The sequence below is a fragment of the Bos mutus genome, chromosome 6, assembly GCF_027580195.1.
Source record: "Bos mutus isolate GX-2022 chromosome 6, NWIPB_WYAK_1.1, whole genome shotgun sequence".
Classification (NCBI taxonomy): domain Eukaryota; kingdom Metazoa; phylum Chordata; class Mammalia; order Artiodactyla; family Bovidae; genus Bos; species Bos mutus.
Window position 1 is genome coordinate 58,939,120 of NC_091622.1, and position 23,607 is coordinate 58,962,726.

At 36.6% G+C, this 23,607-nt stretch overlaps 1 protein-coding gene across 4 annotated transcripts in view; it reads right to left on the reverse strand.

Moving 5' to 3' along the window:
- Positions 1 to 23,607, reverse strand: part of PDS5A (PDS5 cohesin associated factor A) — a 133,756-nt gene that overhangs the window by 74,006 nt on the left and 36,143 nt on the right. For all 4 annotated transcript variants that reach the window (XM_070372283.1, XM_070372281.1, XM_070372282.1 and 1 more), the window contains exons 3-7: positions 15,085 to 15,288; positions 13,956 to 14,042; positions 13,338 to 13,435; positions 9,068 to 9,194; positions 5,004 to 5,084 (exon numbers count right to left, since the gene is read on the reverse strand). In XM_070372283.1, the coding sequence (XP_070228384.1) occupies positions 5,004 to 5,084; positions 9,068 to 9,194; positions 13,338 to 13,435; positions 13,956 to 14,042; positions 15,085 to 15,288 (597 nt within the window). The remainder of the gene's footprint in view (positions 1 to 5,003; positions 5,085 to 9,067; positions 9,195 to 13,337; positions 13,436 to 13,955; positions 14,043 to 15,084; positions 15,289 to 23,607) is intronic.

The following is a 23,607-nucleotide window of genomic DNA, read 5'->3' on the forward strand; positions in this document are numbered from 1 at the left end:
TTTTTATAAATGTGTTAAAAGAAAACTATAAATTAGGCATTCCATATACAAGTGAGGAAGATGAAAAAGAACTGATGTTTCAATTACTAATATATATAATAGGGTAGTCACCAAAACAGAACAAATCTCCAAATATCATCAAATTATGACTGTTATATGAAAAATTTTAAAAGTAATTGAGTTGTTACCTTTTTTTCAAATTAGGATGACAATTCTAGGAATGAACTGTTATTAAAAAAAAAAAACAATTTAAATAGTTTATTTAATCCATTGTAGAGGATTTTATCAGAGAAGGTAATGGCACCCCACTCCAGTACTCTTGCCTGGAAAATCACATGGACAGAGGAGTGTGGTAGGCTGCAGTCCATGGGGTCCCTAAGAGTCCAACACGACTGAGCGACTTCACTTTCACTTTTCATTTTCATGCACTGGAGAAGGAAATGGTAACCCACTCCAGTGTTCTTGCCTGGAGAACCCCAGGGACGAGTGGGCTGCCGTTTCTGGGGTTACACAGAGTCGGACATGACTGAAGCAACTTAGCAGCAGCAGCAGAGGATTTTATAGAGAAATTTCTTTAGAGCAGACAAAAAATTTTAAATGACTAAATCTTTTGGATTTTTAAGTTTGAGTAATTTCTTTACTTGGGCTTCCCAAGTAGCACAGTGGTAAAGAATTCACCTGCCAGTGCAGGAGACTCAAGAGACGTGTGTTTGATCCCTGGGTTGGGAAGAACTCCTGAGGTAGGAAATGCCACTCCAATACGCCTCCCTGGAAAATTCCATAGACAGAAGAGCCTGGCAGGCTATCATCCATGAGGTCACAGAGTTGGACTCGACTAAGCAACTGAGCATGTGTGGACACATACACACTTTCTCTATGAATTTAGCAATAAAGAATAACTGAAGGTGGAGGATGAGTTGCTCCCCCCCCCCCAAAATACCCAGAAAGAGACTTTCCTAGCAGTATAGTGATAAGAATCTGCCTGCCAAGGGTCATGGGTTCAATCCCTGGTCCAGGAAGATTCCACATGCTGCGGAGCAACTAAGCCCATATGGCACAACTACTGATCCTATGAGGCTTGACTGCTGATCCCGCGCACCCTAAAGCCTGTACTCCACAACAAAAGAAGCCACTGCAATGAGAAGCCCACATACTGCTACCATGAGTTGAGCCCACTTGCTGCAACTAGAGAAACCTTGAACACTGCAACAAAGACCCAGCACAGCCAAAAAAAACCCCAGAAAGTCAGAAACATTTTAAATCAGAGGACAAAGAGAAGGAAAAGGTGATGATACAAAGGCTGATAATTTAAAAGCATTATAGGAAGAAGAAACAAAGAGAATATAATATCAAAGCACAAATTAAAAGATATCTCCACTCCTTTCTAACAAAATTAAATTAGAAAAAATACTTTTAAAATGTAAAAATGCTATTATTTTCTCCCATTCTGAAGGCTGCCTTTTCACCTTGCTAATAGTTTCCTTTGTTGTGCAGAAGCTTTTAAGTTTAATTAGGTCCCATTTGTTTATTTTTGCTTTTATTTCCGATATTCTGGGAGGTGGGTCATAGAGGATCCTGCTGTGATGTATGTCGGAGAGTGTTTTGCCTATGTTCTCTTCTAGGAGTTTTATAGTTTCTGGTCTTACATTGAGATCTTTAATCCATTTTGAGTTTATTTTTGTGTATGGTGTTAGAAAGTGGTCTAGTTTCATTCTTTTACAAGCGGTTAACCAGTTTTCCCAGCACCACTTGTTAAAGAGGTTGTCTTTAATCCACTGTATATTCTTGCCTCCTTTGTCAAAGATAAGGTGTCCATATGTGCGTGGATTTATCTCTGGGCTTTCTATTTTGTTCCATTGATCTATATTTCTGTCTTTGTGCCAGTACCATACTGTCTTGATAACTGTGGCTTTGTAATAGAGCCTGAAGTCAGGCAGGTTGATTCCTCCATTTCCATTCTTCTTTCTCAAGATAGCTTTGGCTATTCGAGGTTTTTTGTATTTCCATACAAATTGTGAAATTATTTGTTCTAGCTCTGTGAAGAATACCGTTGGTAGCTTGATAGGGATTGCATTGAATCTATAAATTGCTTTGGGTAGTATACTCATTTTCACTATATTGATTCTTCCAATCCATGAACATAGTATATTTCTCCATCTATTAGTGTCCTCTTTGATCTCTTTCGCCAGTGTTTTATAGTTTTCTATATATAGGTCTTTGGTTTCTTTAGGTAGATATATTCCTAAGTATTTTATTCTTTCCGTTGCAATGGTGAATGGAATTGTTTCCTTAATTTCTCTTTCAGTTTTCTCATTATTAGTGTATAGGAATGCAAGGGATTTCTGTGTGTTGATTTTATATCCTGCAACTTTACTATAATCATTGATTAGCTCTAGTAATTTTCTGGTGGAGTCTTTAGGGTTTTCTATGTAAAGGATCATGTCATCTGCAAACAGTGAGAGTTTTACTTCTTCTTTTCCAATTTGGATTCCTTTTATTTCTTTTTCTGCTCTGACTGCTGTGGCCAAAACTTCCAAAACTATGTTGAATAGTAACGGTGAAAGTGGGCACCCCTGTCTTGTTCCTGACTTTAGAGAAAATACTTTCAATTTTTCACCATTGAGGATAATGTTTGCTGTGGGTTTGTCATATATAGCTTTTATTATGTTGAGGTATGTTCCTTCTATTCCTGCTTTCTGGAGAGTTCTTATCATAAATGGATGTTGAATTTTGTCAAAGGCTGTCTCTGCATCTATTGAGATAATCATATGGTTTTTCTTTTTCAATTTGTTAATGTGGTGTATAACATTGATTGATTAGCAAATGAAGCAACTGACAAACAACTAATCTCAAAAATATACAAGCAACTCCTACAGCTCAACTCCTGAAAAATAAATGACCCAATCAAAAAATGGGCCAAAGAACTAAATAGACATTTCTCCAAAGAAGACATACAGATGGCTAACAAACACATGAAAAGATGCTCAACATCACTCATTATCAGAGAAATGCAAATCAAAACCACTATGAGGTACCATTTCACACCAGTCAGAATGGCTGCAATCCATAAGCCTACAAGCAATAAATGCTGGAGAGGGTGTGGAGAGAAGGGAACTCTCTTGCACTGTTGGTGGGAATGCAAACTAGTACAGCCACTATGGAGAACAGTGTGGAGATTCCTTAAAAAACTGGAAATAGAACTGCCTTATGATCCAACAATCCCCCTGCTGGGCATACACACTGAGGAAACCAGAAGGGAAAGAGACACGTGTACCCCAATGTTCATCGCAGCACTGTTTATAATAGCCAGGACATGGAAGCAACCTAGATGCCCATCAGCAGATGAATGGATAAGAAAGCTGTGGTACATATACACAATGGAGTATTACTCAGCCATTAAAAAGAATACATTTGAATCAGTTCTAATGAGATGGATGAAACTGGAACCTATTATACAGAGTGAAGTAAGCCAGAAAGAAAAACACCAATACAGTATACTAACGCATATATATGGAATTTAGAAAGATGGAAACAACAACCCTGTGTACAAGACAGCAAAAGAGACACCGATGTATAGATCAGTCTTATGGACTCTGTGGGAGAGGGAGAGGGTGGGGAGATTTGGGAAAATAGCATTGAAACATGTATAATATCATGTATGAAACGAGTCACCAATCCAGGTTCAATGCACGGTTCTGGATGCTTGGGGCTGGTGCACTGGGACGACCCAGAGGGAGGGGAGGGGAAGGAGGAGGGTGGAGGGTTCAGGATGGGGAACGCGGGTACACCTGTGGCGGATTCATTTCGATATTTGGCAAAACTAATACAATATTGTAAAGTTTAAAAATAAAATAAAATTTAAAAAAAACAAAAAAAATAAAATGTAAAAATGCTACAGAGGCAATTGTATGCAACTGATCTGAGCATGTTTTTGGTAGTATCATCAAATGATAAATTTCTTTTGAAAGACAACATATATTAAGAGTTAGAAAATATTGTGAAGAACTTGAAAAGAATAAGGAAAAGAGTTTTAACAAAATTTTAAACTACACATACACATATGAATAATTCTGGAAGGATATATGAAAATCTATTGGTAATGGCTATTTTTGAGAAGTGAGAAAAAAATACTTGAGACTGAAAAAAGACAAATTTCACTGTAGTATTTAGTAAATTAATACTAATAATTCATAAGATTTAAATATACTTAGACTTTTATACGTAGAAAACAATTCAACAGTAAATAAATACTACATTCAAGAAGACTGTACTAAAGAAAACACTGAAGAAAACCTAAATGCAAGGCAAGAGGGAAATGATTAGGTAAATTATATATGAATTTAAAGGAACACTTACAATCATTCTTGTCATAAATAAAAACATGATGTAAAAAAAAATGATGTCAAGATGTGGAAACATAAATGAACAATTCAGTTTTATATAAAGTGTCAAAAAACAGGTAAGAGTCTGACCAATGTTCAATAATGAACTTGTTACATTAAGGCAGCACAATTATAATATTTTTTTAGAATTACTTTATTGACTTTGTGGTAAAAACAAAACAATATATACACGAAAGTCAAAAACAACTTACTACTCTATTAACAACTATTTAAGAGGGAAAGCCAAAAAGGCTCAGAAGAATACTTTAGAGACATGAGGAAGAAACTATATATACAGAGAGCCAGAGATAAAGATGAAGGGAGAAAGTGAAAAAGACCAGCATAAGGAGATAAAAAGATAAAATACAAAGAAGAAAGGGTGGGAATTGCAGACCTAACATCCTCTATCTTGTGCCATTTAAAAACCATGTCTATAAAGCTTATAAAGTTATGCTGCATTTGGTTACATTTGGACATATCAGTTCTCTTATATATTTCTTCTTAATAGATGAAACTGTTTACAGGCTAAATAAGTCTTTATGTGAAGGGTTCTAATAAATTCATACCTTTATGGATTAAGAACTACAAAATTACAGAAAAAAGATAGGCAGAAATACCTACATTGGCAATGCATGCTTCAATAGTCTGGACTGTCCTTTTCAATAGGACTTTTGCGAGGTCAAACGACTGTTTATTTAAGTTCTGAAACACAAAAAATATGCAAAGTTACAAACAAATTAATGAATTTACAAGATAATACCACTAGATCATCAAAGTCTTCAAAGTTCAGAAAATATGAAGCAAAAAATATAACTGAACTGCATTCAAGGTTTTACCCAATATCCACTAGTCAAGACGTCATAAACGCAGAAGTTGCAAATAGCACAACCATGAAACAAAAACTAAAATACAAAAAAAAAAAAAAAAAAAGTAGGTAATTAGCCAAAAGTTCAACCCTATATTAAGTTTAGTTTTACTAAATCTAAGACTTTTAGGTTTTGTTAACCGGGAGCTGGTGATGGACAGGGAGGCCAGGCGTGCTGCAGTCCATGGGGTCGTAAAGAGTTAAGACACAACTGAGCGACTGAACTAAACCAATCTGAATTGATAATCACACCCATTTATCCCTTAACACCCACACATTATCCTCAGTATTTCACTGTCTAATCAATGTCTGTTCTGACGAAGAGGAGACATGGGAAGTGCTTCAAGCAAAATTCTCAATCAGTTGTATTTCTGAAATGCTAACTACTGCCTTCATTCCTCAAGATTCCCAATGCGTGGTAATAAATTAAAGGGTCTGAGGAAGTCTGCAAAAAGATATATTTAATTTTTTAAAGTTATTGAAAATGGAATCCTTGTGCTGAAAAATACCTATTAACATCTCTACACTTTGCAGTTTTAGACCAAACAGATTCATTCACCATCATCTTGCACTTATCTCCAAAAAAAGGCAAGGATATCCTATACCTTAGGTTGCTGCTACTGCTGCTGCTGCTAAGTCGCTTCAGTCGTGTCCGACTCTGTGCGATCCCATAGACAGCAGCCCACCAGGCTCCCCCGTCCCTGGGTTCTCCAGGCAAGAACACTGGAGTGGGTTGCCATTTCCTTCTCTAATGCAAGAAAGTGAAAAGTGAAAGTGAAGTCGCTCAGTTGTGTCCGACTCTTAGCGACCCCATGGACTGCAGCCTACCAGGCTCCTCCATCCATAAGATTTTCCAGGCAAGAGTACTGGAGTGGGGTGCCATCGCCTTCTCCAATACCTTAGGTTAGTAGTCAGCAAAATTTTTATGCAAAGAGGCAGATGGTAGATATAGATTTTAGGCTTTATTTATTGGCCAGCCATATCGTCTGCTGCAACTACACACCTCTGGTTGTTGCAGCAGGAAACCAACCATAGACACAATGAAAACAAATAAGCATGGTTGTGTTCAAATAAAACTTTATTTACATAAATAGGCAGTGGGCCAGATTTGGTCTACAGGCCATAGCTTCCTGCTACTTGCTCCAGGTTTTTATTCCATTTCCAAAAGACTAAGATTAGCTCAAAATTAAGGCAATCTTGGAGGAAACAAACAGGTGATGGAGATTAACATATACAAACTTCCACCTGCAAAATCACTGAGTCACAGATATGAAATGAACAGTGTGGGGAATACAATCAATAACTATGTAAATCTTTATATGCTGATACACTGTAACTAGATTTAGGTGATCATTTTGAACTGTAGAGAAATACTGTGTAACCACAACTAAGGAAGAGTTATGTAGATCAATCACACTTCAAAAACTCACTCATAAAAAAAGATATCAGATTTGTAGTTAAGGCAGGGGTGGGGAGGCAGAATTAGATGAAGGCAGTCAAAAGGTACTTCCAACTAAGACGTAAGTACTAGTGACATAAACATGATAAATCTATTTAAAAACAGCTATATGTTATATGTGAGTGAAATTCATTCAGAGAGTAAATCCTAAGATTTATTTCATTTGCAAGAAAAAAAAATTTTTTTCTATTTCTTTAATTTTGCAGCTATGAGATAATGGATGTTCACTAAATGTTTCATGTTTAAATGAAATAAATGATTTCATACTGCAGATGGTAAATACAGCCATGAAATTAAAAGACGCTTACTCCTTGGAAGGAAAGTTATGACCAACCTAGATAGCATATTCAAAAGCAGAGACATTACTTTGCCAACAAAGGTCTGTCTAGTCAAGGCTATGGTTTTTCCAGTAGTCATGTATGGATGCTAGAGTTGGACGGTGAAGAAGGCTGAGCGCTGAAGAATTGATGCTTTTGAACTGTGGTGTTGGAGAAGACTCTTGAGAGTCCCTTGGACTGCAAGGAGATCTAACCGGTCCATTCTAAAGGAGATCAGTCCTGGGTGTTCTTTGGAAGGATTGATGCTAAAGCTGAAACTCCAATACTTCGGCCACCTCATGCGAAGAGTTGATTCATTGGAAAAGACTCTGACGCTGGGAGGTATTGGGGGCAGGAGGAGAAGGGGATGACAGAGGATGAGATGGCTGGATGGCATCACTGACTTGATGGACATGAGTTTGAGTGAACTCCGGGAGTTGGTGATGGACAGGGAGGCCTGGAGTGCTGTGATTCATGGGGTCGCAGAGTCGGACAAGACTGAGCGACTGAACTGAACTGAATGTAGGTAAACGTATACAGTGCTCTATATCATTTGTATCTTGATAAAACTAAAAAAACCTATTTCCTAAAAAGGCATAGTTCTACTCATTAAAAATACACTCTAACTAGAATACAAACACCAAATACACTATTCCTCATAAAGTTTTTCCTTTCTTATTTTCCCTAACATATATAACCTCTCTGCCATACTCTCAAAATTTTGACCTATTATAGACTCATTTGAATTTTTAAAAAATGTAAATAATATATCAGTCAGGAAAAGAATTTATAATTGGTTGCATCTTATTGTGAATAGTATAATTAGATACACATTTATCAGACATCTGATGACAAGTCACTGAACAATTAGAGGAAAAGAGCAGGAAAGTAAGTACCAACAGTAGGATAGGCCTGAGTGCAGTGCACATCAGTGGTGGACCTGGAGCGGGGAAAGCTAAGTCCTTCACTTTCTTAGGGGGAGCGAGCAGAAAGAAACAGAAAAAGGAAATGGAGAGGAATAGACTGCTCTTAAACATCCTTTTCCCCTTAACATTAACCATATAGGTTCTGCTTTTGCCCAAATCATTTTCTGAAAGTGCCTAAGAAAAATGTAGGACATGGGTTCTAAGGCGAAATACCAATTCCTACACTCTGTATCTGTTCAGTTCAGTCGCTCAGTCATGTCCAACTGTTTGCAACCCCATGAATCGCAGCACTCCAGGCCTCCCAGTCCGTCAGCAACTCCCGGAGTTCACCCAAACTCATGTCCATCGAGTTGGTGATGCCATCCAGCCATCTCATCCTCTGTCGTCCCCTTCTCCTCCTGCCCCCAATCCCTCCCAGCATCAGAGTCTTTTCCAATGAGTCAACTCTTCGCATGAGGTGGCCAAAGTACTGGAGTTTCAGCCTCAGTATCAGTCCTTCCAATGAACACCCAGGACTGGTCTCCTTCAGGAAGAACTGGCTGGATCTCCTTGCAGTCCAAGGGACTCGCAAAAGTCTTCTCCAGCACCACAGTTCAAAAGCATCAATTTTTCAGCACTCAGCTTTCTTCACAGTCCAACTCTCACATCCATACATGACCAATGGAAAAACCATAGCCTTGACTAGATGGACCTTTGTTGGCAAAGTAATGTCTCTGCTTTTCAATAAGCTATCTAGGTTGGTCATAACTTTTCTTCCAAGGAGTAAGCATCTTTTAATTTCATGGTATCTATTAGAAAGTAGTAAATACATTTTCTTTTCTAAAACAAAGAACCAAACCAAGACAGTACTTCAATCCCTTGCAATTCCTATACTAGATATGAGTGGTCAATCTGGAACATTTTTAATTTTCCAGAGAAGAGGCAGCAGTTGACCAAGTGAAAATATGTCTTTTAAAGACAACAAGCTATAAGACTTATGTGTGTTACTTTAATTTACTTGGGACTGGAGAGTGACAGTGGGAATAATTACATGGGATTGCAAATGGTGAAAAACAAGTTTTCATATGTGTAGTACTACCATTAAATATTAACCTTTAATATCTTCATACTATACAGACCTTATGTGCAGGAATGAGGTTAATAAGAATGGAGTCCAATAATTCTTGAGTAACTCCATCACCTTCCATGATGATAGAACTCATCAAGTCTAACATGTGCATTTGTACCTTCTTATTGTGGCTATTGCTTTAAAAAAAAAAGAAAAAACAAATTAGGCTTACCAAAGAAAAATTTTTTTTGTTTTTTTAACCAAAGAAAATTAAACTTCCCAGTTTAAAGTAACTATCTCAAATGTAAAGGATTTTTCACTTGAGCAAACCACACCAATAATGGCAAAGAAATTCTGGCTGTTCCATATTTACTTGCTCCTCTCGTGATTATTGCTAAAACAGCTAAGGAATCACTGTAAACTATTTCACACATACAAAAATTTAATTAAGCCCCATACACCTAGAATTCAAAGAATGGGTTAAATTCAATGAAACAAAAATGTCAGCCTTAAAGAAGTCTTTGCTTACATGCCCCTGTATTTTAAAAAATGATAAAATTTTAAGGAAACAAAAAATGTACAAGATAAAGAATGTAGATAGCTTTTCATCCTTTTTGATTTTAATAATTCCCCCCAAACGACAGAACTATAAACACAAAAAAGACCTATGTAAACACTTGCATATCTTTGCCACTAGAAGTTTTAGTTCAACAATACTGAAAATCCAAAGTCTCATGTAAAATGCTACCAGAACTCATGACTTAAGATTCTGAAAAAGTCATCCTGCTGTCTCTCAAAGAATTTCAAACAAACAAATGAAAAATCAACAAGGTATAAAGCCAGAATCAGTTTCAGTCCTGCTTCCTTAGCTAGTGCAGAGTCAAGGGCAGGACTTCTCAATTAATAAGTCTAGTGCTGATATAAACTTACCCAAAAAGACTGGCCACAAAATTGTTGTTAAGTCAAGAGAACATCTAGGCTTCTACCTCTCTGACTGCATCTTAACTAAAGACTTGACCTGTTCGTTTTCACATTTATCAGAATATATATGCAAAGACAAATCAAGAGAATGGTATAACTTAGTTGTACTACTACAGACAAAGGGAAGTTTAAATTAAGACTAATCTAAATTTTATTATCATTTATGTATCTCTTATCTGTAATATTTAAAAAATAAGCTTGAAATAATATATAATACACTTGTTGGGCACCTAGTGGTAAAATCAAAGATCAAAATTTTTAAAGTTAGTGAAAAACTGTCCTATTGTTAGATTCACAGTTTTCTACAACTTTTAGAAAAATACTCTCTCTCAAATATCTTGCTTACTAAAGGCCAAGACTGTGCAAAAATCAACTATATAGGAGTGTGTGTGTGTGTGTATGTGTGTGTGTGTGGGGGGGGGAGGTAGGCAGTGAAGAACAGAGATACTCAGCTTGATACAAAAAAATGAAGAGAGTATTTAGGTCTCAGATCCATATCATTTGTGACTAGGAAAGGAGTGAAGGAAAGAGAAATGAAACAGACTTAAAAATTATTTCCATTAGTTTCAGCCAAGATTCAATAACAGGATTTACTCTTCTACCTGAAACAATTTAAAAAAAAATGAACAAAATATATGAAAACATATCAGACCCTATACACATGCTGCTGAAAGAAGGGAAGCTTACTTTTTCTACCTATAAAAGTTTCCAGGCTTCAGTACAGGAAGAGAAGATCCTAGCAGAGCCTAATGGTTTATCTGGGTCTGGAGAGACTACAGTTTGCAGGGCAGAATACCAGAGGGAAAAGAACTACTCAAGAGAGCAAGCTCACAGAGACTACCCCTGAGTCTTCAGGTGCTTAGTGATTAGCATAAGCTGGGAAAGAAATCTCTTGAGTTTGGGGAAGGAACCACTTGAAAGGAGTAGAAGGAATAATCCCTGGAATTCACACAGGTCATACAACGTGTGTGTTTCAACTACAGTGGAAAATCTTACAACTCACAAGGCATCTAGTAATCAGAAGCATAAACCCACATATCCAAGCAGCTCTGTGAGCTCCAAGCACAGCAAACAGGAAGAAAACTCCACTGTGAGACATCATAATTGAATTGCTTAAAAGCAGCAATACAGAGAAAATCTTAAGTGGGTAAAGAAAAAGAAGATACATTATTAACAGAGAAATAAAGATTTTAAATGACAAAAACTTATCATTTTAAAAAGTGTAAGCCAGAAAAAGATAGAGGAACATCTTTAAAAGTACTGAGACAGAAAAGAAGAGAGGAAAGTATTATTAACATAATATTCATACCATGAATATAACTTTCAAAAACGAAGGTGGAATAAGGGTTTTTTCAGACACAGAAAAACTGAAAGAATTCTATTAGCAGTAGACTTGAACTATAGGAAATGTTAAAGGAAGTCTTTCAGACTAAAGTAAAATAATGCAAGATGGAAACCTGCATATATACAAAGGAATGAAGAACACCAGATATATGGTAAATGTGTCAATAAATACAAATCAATAAATTCCTCTTTCAAAAGGCAAGTCTTATTTTACTGATTTACCTCACTGTGATTTTTTTCAATTAAAGAATTAGGTCAAGAATAAATTTAGATCTTTAGATTCAGAAAAGAAAACTATTAAAAGGATCAAAGCAAGTATGTGTATGTAAAACTAATAGAAGAAAAAAGTATAACTGCACAGTAGTAAGTGGACTTAAGTGGACAGTCTGGAGAAGGAAATGGCAACCCACTCCAGTGTTCTTGCCTGGAGAATCCCAGGGACGGCAGAGCCTGGTGGGCTGCCGTGTGTGGGGTCGCACAGAGTCGGACATGACTGTAGCGACTTAGCAGCAGCAGCAGCAGCAAGTGGACAGTCAAGGTAATAAAATGGGCAGGATAACAACTCAGGAGTTTCTTTTTCATTTTGTTGGTAATTTTAACATTAAAAAAAAAAAAGTTGCACATATGTGGCAGAAAGCAAACAATGGCCACAAACTATTCTCATCTCTGTATGCACATGTCTTTAAAATGCTACTCCTCCCAACAAAATAGGAGTCTATCTAACCAACCTTTGAATCTGGGTTTGCCTATGTGCCTTGCTCGGCCAATGAATTAAAAGTAAACATGAAGTGTGCCGAGGTTTTAAAAAGTGCTTCTGTGGTGGGGTGTGCCCCTTCTTGCAATTTCTGAAACCGAGTCAGCGTATGAAGAGACCTGGATTAGCCTGCTGGATGATGACAGAGTGACATGTGACCCAGCTGTCCTAGTACATCAGCCAGTTGCCAAATGTTCTGCTAACTGACTGCAAATACAGGAGCAAGTCCAGCCCTGACAAAAAGAACTACCAAGCCGAATCATGAGCTAAATAAAATGGAGTATGTTTTAAACTATCAAGTTGTGGGTTGCTTTGTTATGAAGCAAAAGTTAACCAACACAAAGGTATAGTTTATACAGTCTATCATTCACTTAAGGACCTTCAGTTAGTTGTCAAAGAAAGTTTTTTCTCATGCAATCTTTTCATAAGCTTCTATCACTAGACTAGGTTGGTCCACTTTATCCCAAGTTATATTCTCTTCCTACCATTCTAACTAAGGAAAAGAAAAATACGTAATAGTATTCATTAGAAACCTACAGAAAACTTCAGAAATGTGCTATTCAATACCGAAGTCGCTATGCAATAGCCATTTGGCTACTGCCCTACTCAAGTCTGGATAGAACCACATGTTGAAGTAAATTATTTAAATAAATTTCATTTGTTTCATGTTACCTTTCTTAATGTGGCTATTAGAAAATTTAAAATATATTTGAGATATATTGCTTGTATATAATGTAATGCTATAGAACACATCTCATAACAATGCTTGGTTTACTACACACACACACACACACACACACACACACACACACACAGACCACTGGATTGAAATCTCACACACACACACACACACACCCACCCACTAGATTGAAATCTCACACATACACACACACCAGGATGAAGCACTAGAATGAAACCACACACACACACACACACACACACGAAGTACTGGACTAAAATCACACACACACACCAAGATAAAGCACTGGATTGAAATCTGGTGGGCTACAGTCCACGGGGTCGCAAAGAATCAGACATGACTCAGTGACTAAACAACAACATACATTTGATACCATAACTTAAAATGTCAGTATAAAGACAGAGTTTTCAGACAACATAATTATTTTCCTCTTTATGTTAAGTCTTCTAAGGAAAACATTTCCTTTTACCTAAAAGATCTTAGTGTAAATACACAGTACGTGATAATTCAATATGCACAACAAGAAAAAGAGACAAACAGAAAGCTTAAAAAATAACTTACTTGATCACTGAGAAGAGAGTCCTAAAAAGCTGAATAAAAATTTCATTGCAATCTTCCAATTCAAAGCAGATGTTATACGATTTAACCCACGCTAAATTCTTAAATAAATAAATAAATAAATAAATTATTCACACATACAGAGAATAGTTACACAAAAGTAGGCTCATTAATAAAATTTAGTTTTTAGAATTAGAAATCTATATTAAAGCTTATAACACCCCAACATATAAAACTACAATTGTTTCAGCAGTCACGTACTCTGACCTTTAAAAAGATATGTATCCGTTGGTATTAACCTTTTCTTATTGAAAAATACTAAACTGTCAGAGGTTGGTAGGACATATATACATACAAAATATTAACTGCAGTGAAAATTAATTTGATTTAATCTCCTTTCGGATTAGAAAAGAATAAAAACATGAAAATAAAGTCTCAATGTAACAGTTTTGCCCATGGAATATGAAGATATGAAGAATGAAAAAACATATTGTAAATGACATTTTCTTAAGTGGGCTTTGTATAAAACAAACAAAAAGATTCATTTTACATTATAAAGTTACTATAAAGAATTTCCTACAACATGAAATAGTGGTATTTATTAAATAAAAAAAATATTACCTCTAATAAATAAAAGTATCTATTAAACTGCGGGCTCTTTGTATCCTCCAAACCTTTTAACTGTCTGGTAATAAACAAAAATATGTCCTGTTTTAAAAAATGATAAAATATATTAATTTAAACACAAATACTTATCACTTTCACAATATTCTAACAGTCTATATATACATTCTCTATTAAAGACAACAATAAAAGAAAATTATCCTTGGGACTAGCCTAGTCCATTACTCAAAATATCTGGAAAAGAGCAAATCGTTTAAAATTACATCCTTTAGAAGCAAAGATAAAGATTATTACTGCCACATATCTTTAGGCTTTCTCATTCTGAGAGAATCATAGGTTCTATGTCTTGTTACCCTTTCTTCTAGTACAGAACTTCCACTTTATTGACTACATTGTATCATGGTAATTATCTTCAGTTAAAGTACTTTGATATGAAGTACTTCCATTACAATTCCCTAGATGTAAATAATAATTTTCAAGACCTATTTTTGAATTTGATGTGTGACTACAAAGTTGTGTGGAACAAAACCAATAATAGACTGGTCCAAGGGACTGTACTTTTCACAACAGTGCTCTGTTTCTTAATAAGCTTTCTTTAGAAGTTTTAACCCCAAATAGTATCAATATGGAATAAACTGATTTATGGGCTATCTGAAAGTATTCATAATATGAAAACAGTTTAAGAGATCAACTCAAAAGAGGAGCTCCTCAAACTTTTCAAACAAAGGCAGAACCATCAAGATGAGCATGTAGCTTTGCATATAAAATAACCTGCAGAGGAAAATAGTCATTTGAATGTGTGAATTCTGTTATATAGTTGTTTTAAAAAGTGTCATTCATCCACCATCCCTTCAACTCAGTCACCTGGCCTTTAAGATCGGCTATCCTGAAGGTCAGATATGAGCAGACAGGGACCGTTTTGATCTGTATCTTTCAAATGTCTCATAAATATACCAGTCATTTTATGGATATTCAATGAATACTAACTGAATAAATAATTATTTTGTTTTTAGAACTTATGACATAATCTTCTTACGATGACAAGGTGACTAAAATGAAACCTATGTTCCTAAGGGTATTAAGCTAAACTATAAAAGATAACCAATTTTGTAAAGGTTGTATTTACCTTAAGTTTATCATGGGAAGTATATGGAGCTTCTGGGGCATAGATTCGAAAGATGTCAGCCAAACAACATGCTACAAGGAGACGCACATCTTTATTGGGATTCCTGAGAAAAAATTCAGATGCTAGATGCAAGGCTAGTGGGAGATACTGCTGTTTTTCATCTTCTGAGTCCTGATCCATATCCATAAAAGTCTTTACTACCATCTGCAAAAATGTATAAAAGAAAAAAAGTCAACTCTTGATATTTAGAAGCCAGTGAAAAAGTATATATATTTACTCATCTCCATCACAAAACAAACCAGCAGTTACTATGTACATCTTCATTTAAGAATTTGAGTAAAGACCACAAGCATGGATAAGTACTAACATTTGGATTACTGACAGATGCATTATCTGCATTTGTACCACATTTATGAAGAACTTAAGACTCTCATTATTAAAGTTATATCTAGCTCAGGTAAAAATTTCATGGCTTGGGACTTACCTGTCCAGTAGCCAAGAATTTGCCTTCCAACGCAGGGGACTGAGTTCAATCCCTCGTCAGCAAACTGAAATCCCACATGCTGTGGGGCAACTAAGATAATATGCTCCAACTACTGAGCCCATGCACTCTAGAGCTTGTGAGCGCGTGCGAAGTCCCTTCAATAGTTGACTCTTTGCAACCCCATGGACTGTAGCCTGCCAGGCTCCTCTGTCCATGTGAATCTCCAGGCAAGAATACTGGAGTGGGTTGCCCTGATCTCCAGGGAATCTTCTGACTCAGGGACTGAACCTGGGTCTCCTCCATTGCCGGCAGATTCTTTACCCTCTGAGTCATCAGGGAAGCCCCCGGAGCCTGTACTCCATAACAAAGACCCAGCAAAGAGGAAAAAAAAACTTCATAGCTTCATGTGCATGCATGCTAAGCCACTTCAGTCCAACTCTTTGCAACCCTATGGACTGTAGCCCCCAGGCTCCTCTGTCCATGGAACTCTTTAGGCAAGAATACAAGAGTGGGTTGCCATGCCCTCCTCCAGGGGATCTTCCTGAGCCAGAGAACGAACCCAACTCTCTTTTGTCTCCTACATTGGCAGGTGGATTCTTTACAACTAGTGCCACCTGGGAAGCCCTGGCAGCTTCATCAGTTCAGTTCAATTCAGTCGCTCAGTCGTGTCCGACTCTTTGCGACCCCATGAATCGCAGCACTCCAGGCCTCCCTGTCCATCACCAACTCCCGGATTTCAGAGACTCACGTCCATCGAGTCAGTGATGCCATCCAGCCATCTCATCCTCTGTCGTCCCCTTCTCCTTCTGCCCCCAATCCCTCCCAGCATCAGGGTCTTTTCCAATGAGTCAACACTTCGCATGAGGTGGCCAAAGTACTGGAGTTTCAGCTTTAGCATCATTCCTTCCAAAGAAATCCCAGGGCTGATCTCCTTCAAAATGGACTGGTTGGATTTCCTTGCAGACCAAGAGACTCTCAAGAGTCTTCTCCAACAACCACAGTTCAAAAGCATCAATTCTTCAGTGCTCAGCCTTCGTCATAGTCTAACTCTCACACCCATACATGACCATAGCCTTGACTAGATGGACCTTTGTTGGCAAAGAAATGTCTCTGCTTTTGAATATGCTATCTAGGTTGGTCATAACTTTCCTTCCAAGGAGTAACATCTTTTCATTTCATGGCTGCAGTCACCATCTGCAGTGATTTTGGAGCCCAGAAAAATAAAGTCTGACACTGTTTCCACAACTATTTTCCATGAAGTGATGGGACCGGATGCCATGATCTTCGTTTTCTGAATGTTGAGCTTTAAGCCAACTTTTTCACTTTCCACTTTCACTTTCATCAAGAGGCTTTTTAGCTCCTCTTTACTTTCTGCCATAAGGGTGGTGTCATCTGCATATCTGAGGTTATTGATATTTCTCCCGGCAACCTTGATTCCAGCTTGTGTTTCTTCCAGTCCAGCATTTCTCATGATGTACTCTGCATAGAAGTTAAACAAGCAGGGTGACAATATACACCACTGACGTACTCCTTTTCCTATTTGGAACCAGTCTGTTGTTCCATGTCCAGTTCTAACTGTTGCTTCCTGACCTGCATACAAATTTCTCAAGAGGCAGATCAGGTGGTCTGGTATTCCCATCTCTTTCAGAATTTTCCACAGTTTATTGTGATCCACACAGTCAAAGGCTTTGGCATAGTCAATAAAGCAGAAATAGATGTTTTTCTGGAACTCTCTTGCCTTTTCCATGATCCAGCGGATGTTGGCAATTTGATCTCTGGTTCCTCTGGCCTTTTCTAAAACCAGCTTGAACATCAGGAAGTTCACAGTTCACATATTGCTGAAGCCTAGCTTGGAGAATTTTGAGCATTACTTTACTAGCGTGTGAGATGAGTGCAATTGTGCAGTAGTTTGAGCATTCTTTGGCATTGCCTTTCTTTGGGATTGGAATGAAAACTGACCTTTTCCAGTCCTGTGGCCACTGCTGAGTTTTCCAAATTTGCTGGCATACTGAGTGCAGCACTTTCACAGCATCATCTTTCAGGATTTGAAACAGCTCCACTGGAATTCCATCACCTCCACTAGCTTTGTTCGTAGTGATACTTTCTAATGCCCACTTGACTTCACATTCCAGGATGTCTGGCTCTAGGTCAGTGATCACACCATCGTGATTATCTGGGTCATGAAGATTTTTTTTGTACAGTTCTTCTGTGTATTCTTGCCATCTCTTCTTAATATCTTCTGCTTCTGTTAGGTCCATACCATTTCTGTCCTTTATCGAGCCCATCTTTGCATATAATGTTCCCTTGGTATCTCTAATTTTCTTGAAGAGATCTCTAGTTTTTCCCACTCTGTTGTTTTCCTCTATTTCTTTGCATTGATCGCTGAGGAAGGCTTTCTTATCTCTTCTTGTTCATATGCACAAGCATATCATTTGATATTTTGTAACATTATCAATTATGTTCCTTTTACACTTATTATCAAAGCTGCCTTGATTTAGGCTCCTTAAAACTATTAAGTTTCACACTTTAATGGGTTTTGCAATTCATACTAGAAAGCACTAAAGAAATAAAAAGAAAAAATAATAAATATTTTTAGGCAGTTAAATTTCTGATTAAAAGTCTTAATTATAAAATAAACTCTGGTCTTATTTATCGTTATAAAACTAACAAATGCACATTTCAGAATCACTCTAAAATGGAAAAATAACATAATTTCTCAACTCCAGAAAATAATCACTATTTACGTTTTTGTGTATTTTATGCTGGTGTTTTTTCTCCATAAAGATGGAAATAACCATATAGTCATTTCTTTTTCATTTATCCAATCACAACCATTTCCTCATACCATCAAAAATGCTTCTTTAAATAAATCAGCCTTACCTAACGAGTAACCACTGTCAAATATTGAAGCTGTACCTCTATTTCTATTTTGACAAGACTTTTTAATCACGAATAAATTCTGGTTTGTTTTCTTTTTGTTTGCCTATGCCCAGCATGCAGGATCTTAGTTCCCCGACAGGGATTGCATCCTCGTCCCTGCATGGGAAGGTGCATTCTCAATCACTGGACTACCAGTAAAGTCCCATTGTGCTCAGTTTTTTCCAAATACATTTTTTTTTTCCGTGTCTACTGAAGTGATACTTTCCTCCTAATTCTGTTACTAGAATAAATCCCACTGAGTGGTTTTCTAATTACAATACAATTTCAATGTATCACATACACTGTCTTAAAATACAGACAGGTATAGTATAAGTGACCTAATATGGAAAACACCACACAGGAGGATGACTGTAAATCACTATTTCTTATAAGTCTAAACACAAACATCAGGAATGGAATCAATGAACTGAATTGGGTGATTTTGTTATACATAGCTTTGTGCTTATAAGAAGGGAGCAGTAAAAATGGGAACTGTCAACATCCGGAGAATACAGGAGCTCTCTGTACTATTCTTGCAACTTTTCCAAGTTGGAATATATATCAAAAGGAAAAGCAAAAATTGAAAAGAATACATTTACCACAGGATATGGGAAAAACATACTCATATCAATAGTTCAAACGAAACCTCAAGTAAGACTTGTCTTTTAAAAAAAATTTAACAAATAATGTTAAATGTTTATTGGGGGTGGGGAGGATGCATTATTCTTTTCCTGATTTTAAGAGACTTTTAGCTTGATCTAGAGATGTTACTGATAGAGAAATAAAATCACATGTACAAAGTATTCTAATCGTACTTTAAAACTTTTAAATCAGAGATGTGTAAGGCATCGTGATTTACAGTTCTCCACACTTGTGCTGTTTTTCCTAGGTTCAGCCATTCAGGTGATACTTGTCTCTATTTTATGACAGTGTGTGTGCTGCATTCCTTTCTGAAGGTTCTGAATCCTAGCAATTCCCAAGGACCAGAAGTTCTTTTTAAAATAATAATTTTATTATCAGACTATTATTACTTCATCCGGAGCTTTATTTCTTTGGACATGTTTTGAAGTATTTGTGTTTATTCCACTTGATTTTAACACAAATTAACATATAGCTGAGAAAAATGTTTCCGCAGTGTTAGAAATGATTTCTTTCACCTAACTTTTGTCAGGAGAAGAATTTTTAACTGTCTTGTTAACAGCTGTATCCTTAATGATTAGAATAGGACTGGCACAAAGTAGGCATGCAAACTTTTTTTTGTGGAAAGAACACTCAAATTCATTACCTGGAGAAAACCATAATTTGAAAAGATACATGTAACCCCAATGTTTACTGAAGATCTATTTACAATAGTCAGGACATGGAAGCAACCTGAATGCCCATCGACAAAGGAATAAAGAAAGAAATGTGGTGTGTGCTTGCTTAGTCGCTCAGTGGTGTCCAGCTCTTTGTGACCCTATGGACTATATAGCCCACCAGGCTCCTCTGTCAATGGGATTTCCTAGGCAAGAACACTGAAGTGGATTGCCATTTCCTTCTCCAGGGGATCTTCCCAACACACAGATCAAACCTGTGTCTCCTGCTTGGCAGGCCGACTCTTTACCCCTGAGCCACCTAGAAACCCCCAAAGAAATGTGGTACCTATATACAACAGAATTATTACTCAGCCATAAAAAGGAATGAAATAATGCCATTTGCAGCAACATGGATGAACTGAAGAGAGAATCACAGTGAGTAAAGTATGTCAGACACAGAAAGACAAATACCATATAATATGGCTTAATATGTGGAAGCTAAAAAAATGGTACAGAAGAATTTGTTTACAAAAGGGAAATAGAGTCACAGATCTAGAAAACAATGTCATGGTTACCAGAGGGGAGAAGAGGGATAAACGGAGAGATTGGAACTGACCTGTACACACTACTGTGCATGAAACAGATAAATAAGGATCTCCTGTGTAGTACAGGGAACTCTACTCAATACTTTGTAATGATCTATTATAGGAAAAGAATAAAAAAAACAGTGGATTTATATCTAAATAATTCACTCTGCTACACAGCAGAAACTAACACACTATAAATCAACTATATTCCAACTTAAAAAATTACTTAAAACACCAAACAACAAAGCAAACGTTAAGATTCAATAAAGATGAGAAGGAGGTACAAAAATGTTTGTTGTATTATTCTCTATGAGTGTTTGAAATATTACACAATTGTAAGGAGTCAATTTGATTAGGTAAAATGAACTTTGGTTTTTAAAGGGTTTGGGTTGCAAGTTTCCAATAAGACTTGAGCTGCTTGGAGATATTTCAGAAAAACTATTTCAACTGTGTTCCAACTTTGAGGTTCCCAGCAGCCCTGGTAGGGGCAACAAGACAAAGGGGGGGGCAGGTGGGGCGGGGGGGTCTCTTAGTTACTGCATCTAAGCAGCTGGCTTTTCAATAGCTTTATATATCAACCTACTGTATCTGGGCCAAAAATCAGTGCCCCAGGCTACCTCACATAAATACTGGGAAGCTTTGGGGGCGGGGAAGGTCAGGTGTTTGGGATTAGAACTTGCAAACTGCATAGAATGGATCAACAGTAAGTGCTACTATATGTATAGCACAGGGAGCTATAGTCAACATCCTGGGAATATATGTATGTATAACCAAATCACTTTGCTGTACAGCAGAAATTAACACAAACTATACTTAAATAAAATTTGTTATAATTCATGAAATGCCTTTTTAACATCTACTCTGATAATATATATTATGTATATTTTAAAAAATATGACCCATATGGCCATTCTGGCAAAAAACTTTATCAGTTCTAGATAGAGACCAGGTCAATCAGTATATAACATCTGTTGGCTAGAAATTTGTTCAGAATTCTTGAGTAAATATATTCTAAACACAGGTCTATAGCAGAGGTCACAACTCAAGGGGAGGCACATTACTTTATTACTCAAGGCAAATAACCACTGGGGAGAAAGGGAGAACACAGGCTCCAACCAAGAGCTGGCTTCAGTTAATTGTTGTCAGGTGAGAATGCAGACCTAGTATAGAAAATCATTCAGTTGATCAGGACACAACAAAATGTTAAGTGAAATCATCTGACTTGAGAATTTCAGCAACTCCAAAAAGTTCATACCATTGTGAGGGATAAGCAAAACACATCTATGTGGTCCTCAAATCAACAATATTCAAACTGTTAGAAATATTTTAAAGGAAAAATATCAGCACACGACCATCTTTTCAGGTAGGCAAATTATTCTGAAAAGCTGATTCCACATTTCTTTTGCACTTAAATAGTTTTCTTTAGGTATAAAAACTATGAAGAAAATATTCAATAAACTGATTATTAAAATCCAGAGAACCTTCAAAATATTAATGAGGAGTTTTCACAGTCTCCTAAGCTATAACATAGAAAATACCATTAAATTAACATTTTCCACACCAAAAAGTAATGGTAAAGACAGACCACTTTAGAATCTATGAAAAAAAGAAAAATTAGTTCCCAGTGGGATAAAAATCAAAATTTGAAAGGAACATCTAAGAAACTTTTAAAAAATAGAATATCTTTATGATCTTGAGTAGGAAGGATTTCTCAAGAAGGTACAAAAAGCACTAGCTGTAGAATCTTTCCATAAAAGTAAAATTAATGTGCATTCATCAGAAGATACCACTAAAAAGATTTTAAAACACATGCCAATGAATGAGAGTAGATATTTGTGACATGCATAACCAACAAAGAACCTATCTAGTATATATAAAGAACTCCTAGAATTCAGCAAAGAAAACAAAACCCAAGTGTAAAACGGAAAAATGACTAGGTAGACTAAGTACTTTTTGAAAAAAATCTCCGTCAGTATAATGGGGGAGATTAAATTCTATCGACAGCCAGGCAAATGCAAAGTAAAACGTGGTAAGATAATGATGTTTTAATACTACTGTGTTCTCTGAACTATGAACATGGTTTACGTCCTCAATGATTTAGGTTTTTCTCTTCCAGACTGATTGAATATTGGGACAATCACTGCATCCTTCTGGAAGGACATGCCATGTATTGCACCACACACCATCTGCACATTTCTATCACAATGCTATGCTTTCTGCTTTCTTATTTGTCTCTGCTAGGGCTATGGCAGCACCCTATTTCTATGTCTTCAGCACAACGAGTTGGGCTTGGCGTATACTTAACAGTTTGTTGAGTGGAAAAGAAATACATTCCATCATTATTGCGTAGTTTTTAGTGCACTGGTTTTGTATATTTTGTTATTCTAACCATTTAACCTTTTCGGACGCTACTGTGAATTTTAACATCTTTTCATTTTCCAACTGTTGGTTCCTAACACATACATGTACAATCAATTTTTCTATACTAAGCCTTTCACACTACTACTCAGCTTTACTGGTTCTAGAGGCTTGCTTATGCACTTCTCAGGATTTTCTATAAATCCAGTATTATTAACAAATACAGACAGTTTTATTTTGTCTTCTCTCATCTGTGTGTCTTTTGTATCTTTTTCTTATTGTGCTAGCAAAACCACAGCAATATAGAGCAAAAGTGAGAGCAGACATTTTTGCCTCTTTTGAGATCTGAGAAAGAACATCATCTTTCACCATTAAGTATGTTAATTGGTTTCTGTAGATGCCTTATCAGGTTGAGAAAGTTCTTTCTATCTTGTATTCCTAATATGCTGTTATTTTTTATGAACAACATGTTGAATTTTTTTCAGACACTTCTATACCAATGGGATGATAACGTGGTTCTCCCAACTTACACTACTGCTAATATGTTGAAATAAATTAATATCATATAGTAAACAAAATTTGCACTCCCAGGAGTAAACCTAACATAGTGGTCACTGTGTTTTGCACGTGTGCAATGTTTTGGGGTTTTTTCTTCTAGTTTTGGTTTGTTTTTGTTTTGCTGGCTGGATCTCCTCTGCTCATATTTTGTTGTTTATTAAGGCTCTTGGTGTGCTGCTGCTATGGGGTCAGAAAGAGTCTGACACAACTGAGCGACTGGACTGAAGTCTCTTGATACATAGATTTCTTTTCTAGTAATTTGTTTTGGTATCAAGGTAATATTGGCCATATAAAGTGAACTGGAAGTGTTCACTCTTCCTGT